The sequence below is a fragment of the Hemicordylus capensis genome, chromosome 5, assembly GCF_027244095.1.
Source record: "Hemicordylus capensis ecotype Gifberg chromosome 5, rHemCap1.1.pri, whole genome shotgun sequence".
Taxonomy (NCBI): domain Eukaryota; kingdom Metazoa; phylum Chordata; class Lepidosauria; order Squamata; family Cordylidae; genus Hemicordylus; species Hemicordylus capensis.
Genome location: NC_069661.1, coordinates 187,132,313 through 187,153,526, shown reverse-complemented (window position 1 = coordinate 187,153,526; position 21,214 = coordinate 187,132,313). Strand labels below are relative to the sequence as shown.

General features: G+C 41.7%; 1 protein-coding gene across 23 annotated transcripts in view; it reads left to right on the top strand.

Annotated features, from left to right (window-relative positions):
* The window catches only part of GRIP1 (glutamate receptor interacting protein 1), a 541,298-nt gene that overhangs the window by 343,530 nt on the left and 176,554 nt on the right, over positions 1 to 21,214 (top strand). For 5 of the 23 annotated variants that reach the window (XM_053252574.1, XM_053252568.1, XM_053252566.1 and 2 more), the window contains exon 1: positions 20,624 to 20,808. The exons of 14 other annotated variants lie outside the window; for them this stretch is intronic. In XM_053252574.1, coding sequence (XP_053108549.1) covers positions 20,670 to 20,808 — 139 coding nt within the window. In that variant the 5' untranslated portion in view covers positions 20,624 to 20,669. Of the gene's footprint in view, positions 1 to 20,623; positions 20,809 to 21,214 lie in introns of those variants that run through there. 4 more of the 23 variants (XM_053252578.1, XM_053252587.1, XM_053252570.1 and 1 more) reach the window with 1 other exon arrangement.

Sequence of the window (21,214 nt, the reverse complement as noted above, 5' to 3'; positions counted from 1 at the left end):
TCCCCTAACCCAAGCAAGAATGGAGACCCTATTTAACGAAAGATAAGGACAGAGGGGGCACCAAAAATAAAGTACTTACCCCTCATTGTCCTGAAGAATCTTTTGCCCCACACACTGGTCAGGGGGGAAAAAAACCTTACCTGACCAGTGGCAGGCTGGCCAGCGGGCACAGCCGGGGCTGGGGGAGGTCAGAATGAGCAGCCTTGCAGCTGCCCACCCAAACAAATTAAAAGAGAAACACTGAAGAAAATAAAATAAAAAGCTGGTGGAAAAAATCTGCTGGGGAATAGGTGAGAGGAAAAGGGAGGGAGGGTAAGAGAGGGGAAGTAGCTGCTGCACTAGAGTCTGGAGCAGGTGGTGTGCTAAGCAAAGCAGGAAAAGGGTTAAAAAAAAGAAAAGAAAAGCACTTGCTCCAGAGAAAACAAGGAATCCCCCCACCCCACCAAAAAAATATACCCAACATGAAATAAAGCAAATGAGGCTGCTGAGCTGAGGACTCTTCAACTCAGCCCAAAATTAAAAGCAGCAGCCACCAGTCAGTAATAAGTAACAGCAAAAAGGAAGGGCGGGGGGGGGGGATGAACCAGGGAAATGGGCTAGAGAGGCCTTTCAGGCCAAAGGGCCTGTGCCCGGTTCCTTGGCAGTGGGCACAGAGCAGGAGAGACCGCCAAAAAATCCAGCAGCAGCACACGCACGCACACACACTCAGCCAGGGGAAAGTACATTGGAGAAGGGGGAGTGGGGGGAAAGCAACAACAACAACAAAAAGGCAGAAGGGTCTGGAGAGACCCCACTACCACCCCTGGCACAGAGGCAGGCAGGTACAAGAAGTCTGCAGCCAAACTCTCTCAACAGCAGCAGTCAGCAACAGCAAACAGCAAGAATGATTTTTGCAAGGCCAGGGCTTGCCTTTAAATAGAACTTGAAACTCCCTCCTTTTGGAGCCCCCACCTTTGCCATCCCCCCTGGCCAGTAGGGTGCCAGTTCTTCAGGACTGGCACCACTGGAAAGCCTATCAGAGAGCCAGAGACATCTGGCCAATCAGTGAAGCAGGAGCTCGGCAAATGAAATTAAGGGAGACAAATGACACAAAATGGCTACTAGCACCTAAAATGAAGGCTCGAGCCTTTAAGCCTGTTCAAATTGGTTCGAACCAAACCAAGCTTGATTGGTTCGACCTCGGACCAGCATTGCCAATGCAATGCCCTGTTTGGTCCAAGTTCAAACCTTCAAGCTGAACCGGTTCGAATTTGAACCTCTTTGCACACCCCTTTGATATACTAGTCATTGGGGTGGAGGGCTGGACTTGTGGTAGCAAGCATGAGTTGTCCCCTCAGCAAAGCAAGTTTCACCTTGGTTTACATTTGGATAGGTGACTATGTGTGAATATGTAGGGGTGCAGACAATAGCTCAGTGGTAGAGCATCTGCTTTGCATACAGAAGATTCCAGGTTTAATCTGTCATCTCCAGGTAAGGCTGGGAAAGATTCCTGCCTGAAAACTTGAAGAACTGCTGCCAATCCGTATAGACAATACGGAGCTAGATGGACCAATGGTCTGACTCAGTATAAGGCAGCTTCTATGCTGGGTGGAAGCAAAACAATTTGTGCTGATGCCTCATTATGCTGACATCTACCTATTTTGGAAACAAGTTGTCAGAAAGCCTACAAAATGCAAAAGGAATTGGCATTACAAGATAAACATCTGGGAGTACTGTTTCTCATCTATAATGCAGAAAAGGGATACACCTCCAAGTTAAGAAAAGAACTCTTGTAGTGTTGTTCATTGTGGGATATCTGGAGGCCAGGATGCATTGTCCCAGCCTCTGGAGATCAGCACTGCATGGAGCAGCACAGATTGCCTGGAAGTATGAGATACACTCCCAGAAGCATTTCTTTGTTTGTCCGGGAGGAAGGTAAGTTGGTCTTAGCCTCCCCCACCCACCCACCTACTGCCTGCCCAGTTGTGTGAATGGGCTTAATGTTTTGTTGTAAGAAGATTCCTGTTTATATAATTCTGACTGTGATCATGAGTGTGGAGTATCTGTCAAACAATTCCTGTGATAGAACTTGTGGGAAATGACAGTTTTAATCTTCAAGGCCATCACATTTTTATATTGTTATTTAATTATCAAATTATTTATGTTATTTATTTAGACGCTTCAGTGAATACAAGAACAGTCACAAAACTCTTTAAAAATGAAAAGTGATTAATATTAGCAAGGGTACCTTACAACCCCACCCTTCGAATAACAATCACTTTGCTTACTTTTCAGAATTCCGTTTTTGGGAGCTATGTGCTCTCCCTCTCACTTAAAAACAAACAAACAAGCACGCACCAGATAAGCTTTTGTTCCTGTAGTAGGGCTCCACTCCCTCTGCGTCATATGGGGAGAGGATATCATGTCACTACTGTGGATTAGAGTGGTGCTTGAAAAGTTCTAAGAATACCACCTCTTTTGTTGGTATAGGGAAAAGTCCCTAAGAGAGGTCTTACCTATTGACTTATCTGTATCCATTTCACCAAGCTGTTGCCCTTTGTGGCTACAAGAGTGTCTTCATTTATACTTTGAGCAAAGGGCATTATTTCAGTTTTAGTTTGCAGTTCATTTTTTCCTTCATGCTTACAAGATGGAGCGGTGAATGCATTGTAGGTGGTTTATTTAGAAATCCAAAGGCAAGTAGAACAGGCCACATTTTTAAAAATAAAAACATTTTGGGTTGACTATTCTCATTCTGTATTATAAATGTATGAGAGAAGGTATGTAGAAAGACTCATTATGGTCCAGTAGTAGGGTACAATGATGACAGAAATCTATAAGAACCAATTATGGATAAAAACTGTCATGAAGATGTGCAAGCAAGCATAACTAAGATTGATCAGATTAAATTAAGGAGAGTATTGAATTCCCCCCAAACACCATTCATTCATAGTGAGAGATGTAAAACTGTGTGTGAATGATACAAAGAAAGTTTTTAAAATGCCATTAGTATTAATATTAGATCAGGAACATCATAGACATGGTACTCTAATGAACAATTCATGTGTTTATCTTATAAGATTTAATCCAGAATTGTAGTTAATATTTGCCCAAGGCCATATGAACATGCATTTTGAGACATACAGAGAAATACTACTTTCACTTCTGTTGAAATTAAAACTATAAAACAAGGAACAGTGAACCTTTAAAATATTCTTCAAAAAGAAATTATTAAGCTTTTTGCACATAGTAATCTGTACGGTAGAATTGCAACAGGGAATGTCACAGATTACTTTCAGATTCAGCCTTAATAATTCAAATAATTCACAGTGTCACACAGAAGCTAAATACTTTGGGATAAAAAAGATGTGTTTAAGTTTTATAATAGAGTGTGATCAAGTTGTATCATACTGACATGTCACAAACTGTGTATACAATAAATAATTTCTCATTGTATTTAGAATGTAGGGTTCTCCTAGGTTTCTGCGGAGTAGAATATTTGTATGTACATGTATGTGTATATGTGTATGTATACAGTACATTTCTGTTTCTTCAGAAATTGATTTCTGTGGAAAGCACTGAAGCAGATTTCTCATATGAGGCACACATTTACACCTCAATTCCATATCAGGGCCCTATATATTCCTTAAATGCATAATTTATTAACTAGGGTGATACCCCATTATGAAAATAAATGAGTCACACTGTAGTGAGAATGAGATTAATCATCCACATACAAAAACCCTCAATAGTAACTTCTGGTACTACTATTACCAAGGGTAAGGTAGCAAATTGACAGATCACATTATACCATCTGAAGATCTGAAGATCATATTGATTTTTTTTGTTTCTCTCTTAACAACTGTAAAGCACAGGATACATGAATTAGACTGTTCGAAAGGTATATTTTAATGGCTGCCATAGTGTTTTTATGTATTTTAATGTTCCTTGCAGAAAGAGAATCAAAGATATTCTAAAACTAAAACCAACATTTTTAACTCTGAACAGTTTTTAAAAATGTAGCCAAGTTTTTCTCTACTGAAAATAATTGATGATAGTAGACAAACATTTTCTGATGCAGGTAAAGTCATTACATGCAAAATAGAAAATAAAAAACCACCCAAATACTCATTTCTTCTTCGTAATAATTATTATATTTTCTAAAAAAATATTGCTATTTTAAATGTTGTGATTAAACCTAATTTATTTTGTGCATGTGTTGCCTGTTTCAAGGAACTGTTTCTTATTTAGAATTAAAGTGTGTTCCCTTTCCAGTGAATAAGGAATGCAGTTTGCACCTTTTTTGGCCTTGGGGCTGGGCCATGGTCACTGACTGCCATGGACAGCACACGGAATGACAGGAGGGTGACTTCACATTGCAGGCCTCCATAAAGTAGTCCTCAGCCCTGTGGACCAACTAGCAGACTGCACAGTGGTAAGACTACAACTCCTATGAAGCTTGTTTTTCACCCTTGCCCCAGCAAGTGGTGGGAAGGAGGCAAAGCCTTACAGAACAAAGAGGCCTGGCCTGTAAAGGCATGGTTCACTCTGAGAAAGTATTTCTCTCTCTCTCTCCGGTTTAGAACAGTGTCTGGCTGCGTACTGTCATCGTACTGCATACTGTCGTCGTAACATCTTACATCACTTGTTTACAGGCTAGGGACTTGGCCTTCATGGCCAAGGGTGTTCAACTTCTTTTGTGCAACTCAAAAACTGACCAGGCGGGCAGAGTCCAGGTTATTACATTGAGGCAGGCGGACAGGTCCGTGCATTGAAAGTTTATATGGGGTTTAGCCCTGCGATGGGCAGTGTATTGTTTGTACACTTAGATGGGACTCCTTTAACCCACTTTCAGCCTTGGGGAGTTATATGCAAGCCCTTGTCGCAAGGTGGGAAATGTCCAGATGATTTCAGGCTACACTCTTTCTGAACTGGGGCAGCCTCTGCGGCCTTTTGTTTGGGACTTCCGGATTCTGCCTTCCAGGATATTGGTCGATGGAGTCTGCACGCCTTCCAGCCTTATATCTGTTAAGGTTATGAGTTAATATGTATTCATGTGCAATTTATCTTGGCAGGTGCTTTACGGGCAGCGGCTCCATTGTGTGTGCTGATTTACGGACGCTCTATTTTCTTCTGGGTACATAGACGGACCACCACCTCCCATTTTGGTACCCAGTTGGGCTTGGGTGACTAAGCGTTGATTTGTTGGCGCGTCATGCATGGCGTGTTATGGGGACAGTCACTAGTTGTAGTTAGGGAGGTCTTTTGAAGTTTATTCTTCCCATGGTTTTATTTTAGTGCACTTGGGAGAAAATGATTTGGCCCAATGGAAGGGCATATATTTCATTCTGCACACTAAGGCGGACTTTGCAGCACTCTAGGAATGGATCCCGGGGTTTGTCATCGCTTGTTTCAATGTGTTTCCTACTTGAGGGGTGTGGAAAGGGCCAGTAGAAAGGTTAACATGGGATGGGCAGTCCTTGAGTGGCTTTGTTGTGGCCCACCCCGGGATTGCTTTTTCCAGCCTGAACTGTTAGGCTGGATGTGTCCACTTCTCTGCCTCAGGCTGTGATGTTATCTATCTGACTTGTGGCAGGGATTTGTAGAATTCTGGGAGGGGTGGGAGGAAGGCAAGGGCAAGCAAAGCTAGCCTTTCCCTGTGACGGGGGCAGTGCGGTGGGAGCATTCAGTGGATTTTTTACTCTTTCTCTCTCTCTCTCTCTTTCTCTCTCTCTCTCTCTCTCTCGGGAGTTTACACCGGTGAACATTCTGTGTGGCTATTTAAATCAGGGGAGTGTGCAATCTGTCCTTAGACGCTTCATGGCTCAGGGGCTACATTTCACACTCTCACCTGCTTCAAGGACTTCAAAAGCTGTGAGGCATGAAGTCCACGAAAGGGCCCTGACCCGCTGGGTTTGCCATGAGGGACAGGTATCAGCACTGATCTTATGTCAGGTTCTGAGCCAGGGTGTTTGGCCATATGGCTGGGGAAGGGCTAGGTTGTTAGCCTTTCCCCAGCCAGTCGTGTCAGCATAGTTTAGCCCCGCACTGCCTGGGGTGGATTTTTCAAATAGCAAAATCCAATTTAAATTTATCAATAAAGCTGTGGCCCTTTCTTCCTTACAATGTATTATTTGGGTGCCGTGCTGCTGTGTGTGGGACAGCGCTCTCTCTCTCTCTCTTTGTCTGGTGTAGAACAGTTTCTGGTTGTGTACTGTCATCATAGCATCTTACCTCACTCAGCCTCCAGCAAAAAATGGCAGGTGAATTCAGAAATACCATGAAGAACGAGAAAATATGTCCTGTTGGTTGAGTAAAATGCATTATAATACTTTGAAAGCTCATTGCATCATATGGAACAGCTCAGTTTTTCATTGTGAAGTGTGTGATGAGCATCTTAGAAAGGCAGCATATAAATATATTAAGTAAATGTAATACATTACAGTGTATGCCAATAAAGCACTGTCACATTCTGACACATGTATAGTCATTTTAAGAAGGCCTTGCAAATTTAGGAGCTCTTCAGGTGGCGAGCCTATCATTTGCGTGATTGTGTACATACTAAATATAGGTGCAACCTGGAAATAGATCAGTGAATTGCCATCTCTAGAGTACTCAGCGGTGCTCCCATGCATCAAGACTAGGCCACCTCAGGGCCTCTTAGGGAGATATTCTTAGTGGATGCTGCATAAGCTTGAAGCCTTCTTTTTCTGACTCAGTAGAATGAAGTTTGAGAATACTTGAGCTAATGAACTTTCTGTATCCCATTGATTTAATTAGCAGTCATACCAGAAATTGAGGTTCTGCACTTTCTTCCACAGAACTGCAGTCTCAGTACCGAATCAAGGTTGGGAAGAAAATGTGATGAATAAGTAGTTCTTCTAGTTACAGGTGGGGTCAGAAAACGGTGAGGGGAAATACAGATAAAATGTAATGTAAAGTAACAAGACACCTAATAACAAAAATGTTTTTCAGTTAGTGTTCACACATAGGAGACATGTACATACAAATGTTCAAACACAGAGAAACTGCAGAAATATCTATTATTAGGCCAATTAATTTCCAAATGCTGGGATTTAACTTGCAAGTCACCCTTCTTGTAACTCTTCTTCAGGCAACGAAAAACATATAAGTAGACTCTATATGAAACCTCCATGAATGATAAATAAGTACCATTGTGTAAGCCTATATAGAATGAAAAATCTTCCAACATATAAAGCTTTCTTCTATAGATATGCTTTCAACATTAGTTTAAGCAGCAGCCCCAACATATCCTAAGAACATAAGAGCATCCCTTCTGGATCAGGCCCAAGGCCTATCTAGTCTAGCATCCTGTTTCACACAGTAGCCCACCAAATGCCTCTGGGTAGCCAACAGGAAAGAGGTGAGGGCATGCTCTCTCTCTTGCTGTTGCTCCCCTACAAGTGGTATTGAGAGACATCATGCCTCTTAGGCTGAAGGTGGTCTGTAGCCCTCAGACTAGTAGCTATTGATAGATCTGTCCTTCACAGAGGCGTAACTAGGGAAAACGGAGCCCGGGGCAAGCACTGAAATGGCGCCCCCCCGCGCCCCCAACATACTACATTATACTTAGGTTTTTCCTCACAAGCGCCCGCTGCCGCCGCCATGCCAGGCCACTGACTGGCTGCCAGACGCCAGCAAGCAATGGGGGGTCGCGGGCGGCGCGAAAGGGACCGCTCGTGGGGGAGGGGGCGCTGACGTGCTCCCTTGACTGCTGCAGTGCTGCTGCACTGAGCAGGAAACATTTGTATTAACAAAAAATAAAAATAAAATTTTTTTGTCATGGCGGCGCCCCCCATGTGACCAGAAAAGATGGCGCCCGGGGCACGTGCCCCCCCTGCCCCCCCTATAGTTACGCCTCTGGTCCTTCATGAAATTATCTAAACCCTTCTTAAATCCATCCAGGCTGTTGGCTGTCACCACATCTTGTGGCAAAGAATTCCATAGGTTAATTATGCATTGTATGAAAAAGTACTTCCTTTAGTCGGTCCTAAATTTCTTGGCAGTTTCATGGAATGACCTCTGGTTCTAGTGTTATGAGAGAAGGAGAAAATTTCTCTCTATTCACTCTCTCCTCACCATGCATAATATGATAGATCTCTATCATGTTGCCCCTCAGTCATCTTTTTTCTAAACTAAAAAGCCCCCAGTGTTGTAGCCTTGCCTTGTAAGGAAGGTGCTCTAGGCCCCTGGTCATCTTGGATGCCCTCTTCTGCACCTTTTCCAGTTCTATAATGTCCTTTCTGAGGTATGGTGACCAGAACTGCATGCAGTACTCCAAGCATTGAATTGGCCTTTCTCACAGCAGCCGCACATCAGTTGACACTTTCAATGAGCTGTCCATCAAGACTCCAAGATCCCTTTTCTGGTTAGTCACCAACAGCTCAGACCTCATCAGCATATGTGTGAAGCTGGGGTATTTTTGTGTTGCAGAGTGTGTTCTGTCTGCGTGGATGACAGAGCAAACACCAGTGAAAGGGTGTTTTTTTAGATAACTTTACTTTGGAGATAAAGGACTAAGAGGTCAGTACTGAATTTACTGACTCATACACAAAGCAACAGGAACAAACAAAAACAGGAAGGAGAGTAGAAACTCCTAACTAGCCCAACCAATAAAGATGAAATTATAGTGCCCCCTCTAGCTTTGTAGTAGATTGCATGCAAACTATACAGTGAGCTAAGCTACAGTTGTTGTATTGGAGCTCCTTACAATCTGTTGCGGATTTCACAACCCTAACTAGTTTGGTGTCATCTGCAAATTTGACCACCTTGCTGCTTACCCCAACTTCTGGATAATTTATGAATGAATGTAAAAGCACAGCTTCCAGTACAGATTCCTGCGGGACCTCACTTCTTACTTCCCTTCTTTTAGAAAACTGCCCATTTATACCTACCCTGTTTCCTGTCCTTCAACCAGTTACCAATTCACACATGAACCTGCCCCTTTATCCCATGACTTCTAAGTTTTCCCACGAGTCTTTGGTGGGGAACTTTGTTGAAAGCTTTTTCCTTGTCCAAGTATTCTATGTCAACTGGATCACCTTTATCTACACATGAGAGTTGACGCTCTCAAAGAACTCCCAAAGATTGGTGAGGCAAGATTTTCCCTTGCAAAAGCCATGCTAAAACAATTCTGCCTATCAGAATGATGAGTGTTTTTTCAGTAACACATAAATCTGAGGTTTATGATACAATAATGAAGTTGGAAGAGGCCTTGTAGACCATATTATCCAACTCCCTGCTCAGTGCAGATATTCTAGGACTAGAGCTCCCCCAACAGATGGCAGGCCAGCCTCCACTTGAAGACCTCCAGCAAGCCAGCACCTCTCTGTTTAATTGGTTTCCCTGTTGAACTGCACATACCATTAAGTTACTTCTAATGTTCAACTGAAATATATTATTCTTTAACTTAAGCACATTAGATCTAGTCCTGCTCTCTGAAGCAGCAGAGAACAAGTCTTTGCCCTCCTCTGTGTGACAGCCCTTCTGATATTTGAACAGTGCTATTGTATTTACCTGAATCAAAGACTAGTTTCCCCCCAAGTTTGAGCTTAGAAATCAGGGGGTCATGTTAAATTCAGAATCCCCTTCTTTTGGGGTAAATATAGGTTTAACCTGTATTTAACCTCTGTTTTTGAAGGGACTTGTTTTAAATTCAGAGTCATCTTTTATTCAGGTAAATCCTAAGGATATTTATATACCACTCTTCAACCAAAGTTCTCAAAGCAGATTACATAGAAAAATAAATAATACATAAATAAGATGGTCCCCTGTCCCCAAAGGGCTCACAATCTAAAAAGAAACATAAGATTGACACCAGCAACAGCCACTTTGGAAGGATGCTGTACTGGGGTTGGATATGGCCAGTTGCTCTCCCCCTGCTAAATAAAGAGAATCACCACTTTAAAAAGATGCCTCTTTGCTCAGTTAGCAGGGGTTTCTCCCACCCAGCCCACTCGTCTCTCTCTCTCTCCCTTTCTCTCTCTCTCTCTCTCACACACACACACACACACACACACACCAGTCTTTTGCAAGCTCTTTCAACCTTGTTTTCCAGACCTTTGCTAATATTTGTTGTCTTCTGAACCTGATCCAATTTGTCTACATCCATATGCATGATAATTCTGCATTGTATATTCATTTCTCCCCCAAATTTCCACCCAAATCTTATGAAGACATTCAAAGTCTGCATCCAAGCATATATTAACTTTGGGTACAGATTGCATTTGGCTTTGTAGAACTCGGCAGATGCAAGTTGGAGCTCTGAGGTTTAAATTTGCGGTCTTTTAAAAAGTGTTATTTGGGGAGTTAATTTCAGAGATTCAGCTGTTTGGAGCAAGTTACAATGAAAATTGCGTCCTTGCCAAATTAAGGATACCCATGGGCATTCTTAAATATTTATTTGCATACTGAAAAATGAAGATGGCTCTTGTAACATTTTGACTGCAATTTAGTCAAGTGTAAACTATTTCAATCCTAAACATATTTGCATTCATATTTGCACTGAATATATTCGCACTCATAAGAAGTCATGGGTGCAGGAGAATAGAGCAAGGTAATGGTGCAGCGTGGAAATGACTTGACTAGCAAGCCAGAGGTACTTAAGTTCAAATCCCCCTGGTATGTATCCCAGACTATGGGAAACACCTATATCAGGCAGCAGTGATATAGGAAGATGCTGAAAGTCATAATCTCATACTGTGCGGGAGATGGCAATGGTAAACCCCTCCTGTATTCTATCAAAGACAACCACTGGGCTCTGTGGTTGCCAGGAGTCAACATCAACTTGATGGCACACTTTACCTTTAAGTACCTAAAAAGGTCCCCTCCAGATGTGGCCATTTGTAGCAACTGATGGAACCAAAATTACTATAAGCACCCGGAAGTTTCTGTCCATATGAGCAGGGGAGTAGCAAGGTTGGAGCAGACCCAGAGACAAGATTTTAAAATGGGCCCCCCCACTCACTGAAGCTCAATTCATGAAGTAAAGAAATCTTAAATGAGGCTGAATAGTGGTAACAAAAAGCATAGTAAAATGTATATAGAACCTATGTGCCACAACAGAACATCATCCTAAAGTTTTTTTTAAAATGTGGATGATGCAAGTCATTTACTGGTGCTAGAGAAAGGCACGCTGTTCTGGTAGCTCCAGGTCTGAACACTCACATCAATTTCAGAGGATGAATACAACTGAATGAAGCCCAGGCGGGTACGTGGCTGGGGGAGTCAGTCATGTGGCTTGCCTTGGGGGTAGGGGGCAAGGCAGTGGGCCCCCAGACAACTGTCTCCCCTTGCCCTATTGTAGTTACGCCCCTGCATATGAGCATGCTATATGAACGGCCTCTGTACCCTTTTAGACTTTCTACAAGAAAACTTCATGGCTCTGTGGTCGCCAGGAGTTGACACCGACTTGATGGCACTTTAGTTTAGTCACGTCAATGACTTGATCAAGGTTTCTATTCATATGCATACTTCAGTTACAGTATTCTGTTCTTGCATGATCCAGAGTATAGTTACATGTAAGCTTTTAAAGTATAGGTTTCTCTCACCAGTGAATACTCAGACATGCCAATGTAAACATTAAGACAAGTAAATATTGCATAATATATCTCTCTAGAGAAATAGCTGTGTGTGAAAATTTACTCTCCATCACACATTTCTACATGTGAATATTTTTGGACAACTTAGTTCCATATAAACTGATACAGAAAAAAATGCTTATCAGGCTAAAATCCTAAGCACACTTACTAGGGAGTAAGCCCCATTTACACAGTGGCTCACATTCTGAACAGGAGCTGCATCCATGGAAGAGGCTGTATTGAAGCTCAAGCCATAGCATTCCTGAGCAGTCAGATATGCATGGAGTAGGAGCAAGTTTCACTTCTCTCTTCTTCCTCCAAAGGTACTTTTTGATTTCAGAAATTTGTGCCTGAGGACTGCATGACCTTCGGGACATATTTCTGAAGTCAAAGGGTTTTTTTGGAGGGATGGATGGATCAGTGAAAATCAATCCCACTACCCCTCCATAAATGTTTGGCTGCTCAGAAATTCTTTAGACTGAGCTCCAATGTAGCTTCCATGGACACAGCTTCTGTTCCTCACTTCTCACACTGAACAGAATGTGAGCCAGTGGGCCTTTAGTTCTGAGTAAACATGGATAGGATTGCATTGTAAGTTGGTCATGCTTCTCCCATTATAGGTTGCTTCAAATAATGTCATTTTGTTTTTTTAAGACAAACATTGGTTTTGATGATTCCTTTCCATTCTGTAATAAAGATTTGATTGCTCTGTGTCAAGAATTGCATTTGATCTTATTGCTGCTCAGAGTCCTTGATCCAAATTACACACTACACTGTAAATGTATGTAACGGTTCCAACAACCCCTTTTTTTGGTTGTAAAAACTGCTTTGGAAAGTTGAAATTGGCAGAGCAGAAGTAGTCACGAGGAGGATGGTAGGAAAACCTTTTTTATTCCTGCTGCCTTCCTGTTCCTCCCAGCAACTTCCCTCTCCACCAGAATTTTAAATGTATGACACTGCAGCAGGGGGAAGCCACTTTAGGGATTATTTGGAGTGGGAATAGTGCAGGGAAAATGAAAAGTGCCCCTTGCCCTTGCTTCTTTCTTCTCCTCTCAGTGGTGCCCTCTTGAAGCAGCTTTTCACATTACTTGGATTACAGCTACATACATGTACATGTCAGCCTGCAGTATTTGTATGTAACATGCATCTTGAGCTTTAGGTCCAAACTATACCTTATGTCAATGGTTTTTTGTGGTCCTGCCTTTAAAAAATAATGATAGTGATTAGGAGCAGGACTGTAGCACATGGGTATGTATTTAACATGTAGTAAGTGTAATGTGGTTTAAAATGTTAGTATAAATGTGGTTTAAAACATCGTATTTAACATTTTCATATCATGTTATGTGGTGCCAACAAAAATAACTGCTGGGAGGGATGCTTTTATTCATACCAGAATTCAGAGCATACTATGCACTAGTATGACATGTAATGTAATGCATCACCATTACATTTATTTATTTATGCTATGTAATGCCCATGTGTCACCCTGATTTTCAGTGATTTCATAAAGTAGTATAAAGCCATCTCTCGTGCCCACTAAATTATTTTCAGATAATGAGAGCCACTGAGAAACCAGCTGAATTATAAGTGTTATTTTCTTAAAGTGAAATAGGTCAGGGAAATCTCAGGCAACTCAACTCTCTCTATCTTCTGCACAGTTGCATAACAATAGTGATCTGACAATTTATCCAATTTATTCATTTTCTTTATAATGTAAAAGCTCACCCCCTGAAATCCCTTGATTTTCAGGAAAAAAGTGGGTGATTTCTACGATGAGTTCAAATCCTTTCCTGCTCTGGAAAATTTGCCTCCTTAATCATCTGAGATCAAATAAGCAAATAGGATACAGATAATCTATAGCATAAATAATTTGTGTACTATACCAAAAAATCTATATATAAAAGGTATAGTACACATTCTGTTGAAAACATTGAGAAACCTCACACTTATTTAATGGAGCTGCATTACACTCTAATGTTTAACCTCATAAAAAACCCTCCTTGACATTAAAGGGCTACAGGTAGTGAGTGCATGTGCATGAACAAAGGCCAACTTGGCCTCAGGGAAAGGTCTGCATCCAGCTATGCTCAATCCCCTTAACTCAAGGAAACCTTCCACTGCTGCTCACTGCCTTATGTTGAAGGAGGGGCTGAGGGCTGGGAGCTGAACCAAATCAAAATCCCAAAACTGATTCAAAGATTATTTTTCAGTGAAGCGGAACTGAACGTAAACCTAACATACTTTAATTGCAAACGATCAGGCACTCTAGGAGATTCTTTTGAGAGATGGTGAAGATGACTATGCTCTAGCTGTAAATCAAGAAATTATATTTTCCAATGAGACATCTGAAAAGGATGAGGATAATAGAGATATTGGTAGATAGTGTGGTGGGGCTTCTAGTGCTTAAGTTGAGGCTTGCCTACCCAAAGGCTGTTGTCCGACAACAGGGCCGCTGTCTGGAGGATTCTTAAACTGAAGCTGGAAGCTTCTTGTGATTCCCGAGCACTTCAGTTCTTCTTGCCATTCAGTCATTCATTTCTAAACAGAGTAATTCCACCACCACCCCTCTTTTTTTTGCTAAGAGTGGAGCTTTTTGAAAGAAAAGGTAGAACCCCGAAGAGCTGGGTGTAGAGTAGATGATATTTTTTTTAAGGAAATAAGGCTAATTAGGAAAGGAAGGGGTTTGTGTGTCTGTGTCTGGGGTGGGGTGTCTTCTGGGCTGAGCTAGTGCATTGCAGTTAATAAAGTAGTCATTTTTTGACTTTGCCTGAGGCCTCCCTAGGTGGCTGGACCAAAAGCTTTTTTCCTCTGGTCACTAGCTAAGGAGACTTTCCTCCCAGAATAGAATCATTGCCTATTACTTGTTTGATTTAGACTTGCAGTGTCATAACGTAAAAGTTATTTACTTAATGTAATTAAAGGCCTAGAATAACAGTTTCTTAACCCGAGCTCCCTTGAGCAGAACCATCGCAATGGTAAACTACTGTAGACTGTAAGCAGGGCTGCTCCAGGTTTGAGAAGACTTTGGCTAAAGTGCCATCCTGGGCTCCATCTTATGTCATGGTCCCCCATGTAGTTAGGCCCTAACTGTGCTAATCAGGTGAGAAGTGGTGGTGGTGGTGGTGGTTGCGGCTGTTGGGCAGCTGTGGCAGTGCAGCAATGACAGCAGCATTCCTGTCTGTACCAGCTTGGCTAGAGGTGCATAAAATTATGCATGGAGTATAGAGAGAAGACAGAGATAATTTTTTTCTCCCTCTCTCACAACACTAGAACCAGGGGTCATAACATGAAACTGAAGGCCAGGAAGTTCAGGACCAACAAAAGAAAGTACTTTTTCACATAGTGCATAATTAATCCATGGAATTCTCTGCCACATGTGTGGTGATGGCCACTAGCTTGGATAGCTTTAAAAGGGACTTGGAGAAATTCATGGTCTATCAATGGCTACTAGTCTGGTGACTAATGTCCTGAGAGTACAGAGGAAGGCAGCCATTATAGGCTAAGACTACTTTATTGTGTTACAGAAAGAGACAAGTTCAACAAGAAGTACAGAGAGGAAGTAGGAAGGGACTCTGCCTCCAATTAGGATCACTGCTAGCAAATGTTAGTGCCACCTACTGGCTGGACATTACAACAACATTTCCACACACAACTATAGACCACCTCCAGCCTCAGAGGCAAGATGCCTCTAAATACCATTTACAGGTGAGCAACTGTGAGAGAGGGGGCATGCCCTCACTAGCCTGTGGGCTTAGAAGCATTTTAAATTTATTTTTTAAAAATGTTTGAACTCATTGTAACTTATTTGAAACAATGTTTTTAAATTTTGTTTTTGTATTGTATTTTGTATCCCCCCCCCTTTTTTGGTCTGTTATGATTCAATGTGTGTTTTTAGCTCATGTTTTAATGTTGTGTTGTAAGCTGCCCAGAGAACAATTTGTTATGAGGTGGCTAACAAATAAAGTAGTGTTGTTGTTGTTGTTGTTGTTTGTTGTTATCTGGTGGGCAACTGTGTGAAACAAGATGTTGAGTTAGTTAGGCCTTTGACCTGATCCAGCAGGACTGTTCTCTTATGTAGTTGCCAGGCACTGGTGGCAATTATTGGTTTTATTACTCCTCTCAGTGCCAGTGCTGCTGAAGGTGCCATTTTAATTTTCTCACAATGTCTTGGTCCCTAACATAGCATTGCTGGGAAAGATCCAGGGGACTTAGTGGCAGTGCACACATCAACAGTGATGGGCCCTTCCAGTGTGCTAGGGTCCCCATGTTTGTCCAAGGGTGCCATGTGCAATTCGGAATCTGAGTGTGGGGAAAGGGAGCATGAAAACAGCAACAGTAATTTCAGTTATTTTCCTAGAGATTTAAATCAATTCTATAGGCTTGACATTATTCTGTATGAAATGTATCTAAACTGATTCAAAACAAATCTTAAAACCAGTTACTAAATCATTTTTTCTAATTAGTGTCTGACCTGAAACAGAACCAGAGAGTTAACAACTACTAATGGACCTGAACTAGAGCTCAGCCCAAAATGTTAATGGTTTGCCTCCCTGCTGAGGAGACTTGAGGGGAGGGAAACAGTTCCCAGTTGTCTCCCCTAACTTGAGTGCCACCCGCCTGGATACCACCCAAATTCCCTTTCCCACCTTACACATTAAGGTCATTCACACAACCTTTTGTTAGGCCAGAAAGGGTGGGGTGAGAAGGCAATATCGTACCTCCCTTCCCCCGGATGATCCAGCAGCAATCTGAGCCGCGTGGCTCATGCACCCACATGATGAGTGCTTCAGTAAATACGTCCCAGATATCCCACAATTCACTGTGCACAGTGCATTGGGCAATCCCCCATGAGTTAGGCGCATTAGGCACCCAGCTCTGGGTCTACTTGGGCTGACTGCAGCCTGAGCACACACATGACCCCAGACCTGGATAAAAGGATGTACTCGCGCCCTTTTATCCAGGTGTTTTAATTGTGTTTTAATAGTTTTAACTGTTAAATTTTAATTGTTGTTTTTATTCTCTTGTAAACCGCCCAGAGAACCTTGTGTTTTGGGCAGTATAATGAATGAATGAATGGCTGGGTAAAAATCCTGGGCTACCCAGGGACACACTTTACATGAGCAGCCGTACCCAGGTAGGGCTTCCCAAGCCTGGGCAGGGCTGCTTGTGTGAACAGCCTAACTATGTTGCTGCTATGAGATTAAAAGTAAAACAGAGGAGGTGGAGGAGAAGAAGGGAGAGTGTGTGTGTGTGTGTAAGAGCGTTGAGCTGGTGAAGATGGAGGGTGGAAGGAGAGAGAGTTAGTTCTGTACCTCCTTGTAATGGGAAGTATGGGATTTCGATACTCCTGTTGTAGTGCCTGTCTCTTATAGTGACAGCTGTAGACGAGAAAATATCAGATGTAAAAAAAAATTTAAATGAAGCTTAGCTTGATTTGCTTGAGGCTGATTCTTCTCCACTGCAGTGCAGTGGAGAATTGAAACCCTTTTCAATTATCCATGGAGGTGTTTGATTGCACTGACAAGAAGTGGTGGAAGCCTTTATGCTTAGCAAGCAAGCTGACAGCCTTGACTGTTGTCAGTTAGCTCTCAGGGGTATGGACCTCTTTTATTCAGACTCAAATCATCGTAAGTTAGCATAGTGACAAGCCTTTTTTTCTCACAACACAGTGTGTGTGTGTGTGTGTGTGTGTGTGTGTGTGTGTGTGTGTGTGTGTGTGTTGGAGGTAGCAGGGTCATCTTGGCAGATAATACTAGACTGGGGTGCTAACTTTAAGTAGATGGTGCAAACAGGCTCTGTGCAGATAGAAACTGTACATGCAGTTAGAATCCTGTAAAAGCTGGCTCCCCAGTGCATAAGCAAGCATATGTTCATAGGGTCTCTTTGCAAAGTCAGCTGACTGCAATAGAAGGGTCAGAGTGACAGCATAGTCATAAGGAAGTTTTTTCAGAAACAAGTCCTGCTGAGTTAAATAGGACTTACTCCCTATTTAGGACTGCAGCCTGAATAACCTATAGTCTCCTCTATCAGATGTGGATTACAGGTTGAGTATCCCTTATCTGGACTGCTTGGGACCAAAAGTGTTCCGGATTTCAGATTTTCCGGATTTGGGAATATTTGCATAATGAGCTATCTTGGGCATGGGATCCAGAGTGCCAAAACAGATGCCAACAGAGCAGGCGCCAAACTGAGCAGGGAGTGGAGGAGAGGGGGCTTTCCCTTTTCCCTCTAGCGCCAAAGTGAGAACATAAAAACATTTAAAAGCTTCATAATAAAAACAGAGCCGCAACTAGAGAGAATTACAGACAAAACTAACAGCCTTCTGAAATAAGTAAGTTTTTGGCTGCATGTTTAAAAGCAGCAAAATTGGGAATCTGTGAGTGAGTGAGCTGAGGCATTTTGTTTTTGTTACGGCGTGGTGTCCGGATTTTAGAGCATTCTGGATTTCGAGTGTCCGGATAAGGGTACTCAACCTGTACTATGTATTTTTCAAGAGGAATAGTAGTATATGACAAGTTCTTTACAAAAAATACCTCAGAATTGCTTGAGTACTTGCACTCAACATGAATCCAGAAGAATCAGCTTGTAGGTGTATGTACCCTGACTTCTGGAGTAAATGCACACCTTATGAAGCCAAAAGAAGAACAGATGAAAGAATAAAAACAGAGTCAGTGTCACCAGCAAGAACACTGTTCCTTGCTATAATTACCAGCAGCTCTGATGCAGATGTATAGAGCTCTGTGTTGCTATCAAAGTAAATAGAGAAATTGCTTCTTACACAGAGATCTGTGTATTTTTTTACTGCTGTGTGGAATTTTTAATCAGAGTGTTAATCTGTTACATCCAGTGTATTGGAAGCAAAATAACCGTTCTGAGTTTTTGTAATCCTCTGCACTTTAACACCTTTGGCCTATGAGCCCAAACAGTCATAGTTTAAGAGATTATTGATAACAATTCATAAGATTGTGTCTTTTCAAATTTGAAAGTAACATCACACAGACACATGTTAACCTGTTTTTCCTCCTTGAGGGTGTACCAATGCCCAAGAGTCACTCCATGTTATAATTTTAATGGATATCTATTAGATATCATGTATACTCCTTATCTTTTAAGTTGTGAATGTCTGGTTGGTCCTAGCTCCCTCCCCCTGTATATATTTGCATGATAAATGCAATAGAATAGATATGCATATCTATCTCACGTTTTGCAGACTACAAGCAAGTTCACATTCAGCCTATAACTTGTACTTGCTAAAGCTGTTAACGAGTTTAACAGTGTCATTGGGGACATGTTCCAAGATCTGGTTTGTTGGACTGTAGTTTAGTCTGATATATATATGTTATGTTAACATTGCAGTATTTTACTTTTTATTGGCTTTAAAAATGTTGTTAGGTAGCTAAGTCTATCAAATATGTCAGGCTGTAAGTTCAAATAAATAACATGTTGAAAATGTCATCTGGATGAAACTACCATGATTAAAACTGAATGTGGAGTAATACAGCAGCAATAAGGTAAACGTAAATAAGAAATTATTCTAAAGGAAGTAACACCTTCCTTTGCACCTTCTCACACCACAAAGGGTGGTGTCTCTTCTAACCATCTTCATTCACTGTATAAATGGTCTTTTGTCTCAGTGGCTGCTCAGATGACCATGGTGGAATGAAGACTTACTTACTTTATTTATTTATTTAATACATTTCTATACCGCCCAAAACGCCAGTTCTCTGGGCGGTTTACAAAACAATAAAAACAGGCAATAAAATATTAAAACATTTCAATGATTAAAATTAAAAAGTTAAAACTATTAAAACACAATTAAAACACAATTATTGCCACAACCTCGGGGTTGAAGCCTGGCTGAAGTGATAGGAATACTGGCTGATAGCCAGAGCAGCCAAACTGAGACATATTGGAGCTGTGTCCAGCACAGAGAGGCTGCTCTGAGTTCCGGAACAGTGCTGTGGAGCAGCGGTGTGTGCATGTGTGGGGAGGGTGGAGCAGTCTTAACTGCTTTCTCCTGTCCCCGTAGATGCTCTTTGCCTTCAAAAATATGTACCTGAGGGTCACACAGAGAGAAGAAAATGTGTGGGAAGAAGGAGCTGGTGTACTATAGTCATCTGTTGCTGTTAAGGTGGTTCCTTTCTGCTCTGACTGGTTTCCCTGTAGTTTGTTAGGTTGTTTTCTTCCCTTGACTGGAGCTTGGTGACTGTGCACAAACCGAATTCCTACCTTCAGTTCAAGATGTGATGCAGGCTGAAATCTTTGACACCAGGTTTTCTATGCACTGAACTCACTGCATGGCCAGGACCATTTTTGAGTGAATACATTGAATACAGGGGTTGGGGAGCAGTGCAGCATTTTGGAGTTACCTCCCTTTATTTGTACAATACTGATTACTTTTTATCCAAGATCTCTCTTGGATAAAAACTATAGTTTTTTTTGTAAAATGTAGGAATATATGCTTAATCCTTTGCTTAAGTATTCTGTTTGATTTTTAGCAGTATATTCTTAATAGCCCAGCCAGCAGATCCTACTGCATTGCTGAATGCATGGTATGCATAGCTTACTGTTTGCCCATAACCTTATTAATTTTAGACTAGCAGCTTAATGCAGTTCTGAAGCAAAGTTTTGTAGAAGATAATAAAAGGAGCTGCAATGTTTAAAATTAACAATGAGTGGTTCTTAAAATAGCTGAACAGATATAACATTCATGAGTTACATTTACATTCATAGAGTTACATATCACAAGCTTGGAGTATCATTTGTGAGACTAGTGAACTGTACTATGTTGTTCCATAACTTTGGCACATTGGCATAAATAAATTAATTGCTTATGTGGCTGGAATAAGAAAACAAATATAGAAACCTGTTGTTGCTGCCAAATGTTCAGCGGGTGAGTACATAAGCTAAATTGGAACCCCTCTCGATAGTCACAGATTCTCTTAGTGTTACTGGGGATGTAACCAGGACAGTCTTAGGGAGTACAAAGATTATTACTTGATCTGACTGAAGAAACCACTATGGACTTCCACGCCTTTGACAATTCCTGTGAAGAGTTGGAAACACACAGAATATCAAGTCAGAAATTTCATGCAAAAAGGATCGAAGCTAAAGTACAGACTGAGAAGGAAAGCCGATGGGCTGCTTGGTAGAATTCTTGAAACCAGTCCCTTTTTAGTTGTGATGGCACTGCTTTGTGGATTAAGCCAAGATTTCCAGATGGAACTAAGTAAGTGTAAACACTTAATGCCATAGTACGTAATACAAATCAAAATATAATTGTGCTGGTACAGTTTGTTGCAAGGTTCAGACTTGTATGTCTCACAAGTTGTTAGTATTGCAGAAGTTCAGGTGATAATCCGATCAGCCCAATTCAGCATATTGGGGGGAGGACCATGGGTGTACACATCTACATCCCCACCCGTTGAGCCAAGGGCATAGCTTGTCTGAACTGCCCCACTGTGTATGGTTCAAACACTACTTTGAAGTGTTTATAGAGGGGTGGTGATGCACAATTAGGTGATCACGCAACAGATGGCAGGTGCCATGTGTGCTCCCCTACCTTCATTGGACCAATTGAATTGGTCCAATGCGGAATATTGTCCATGCCATCCGAAAGTTAAGCTTTCTTGTGG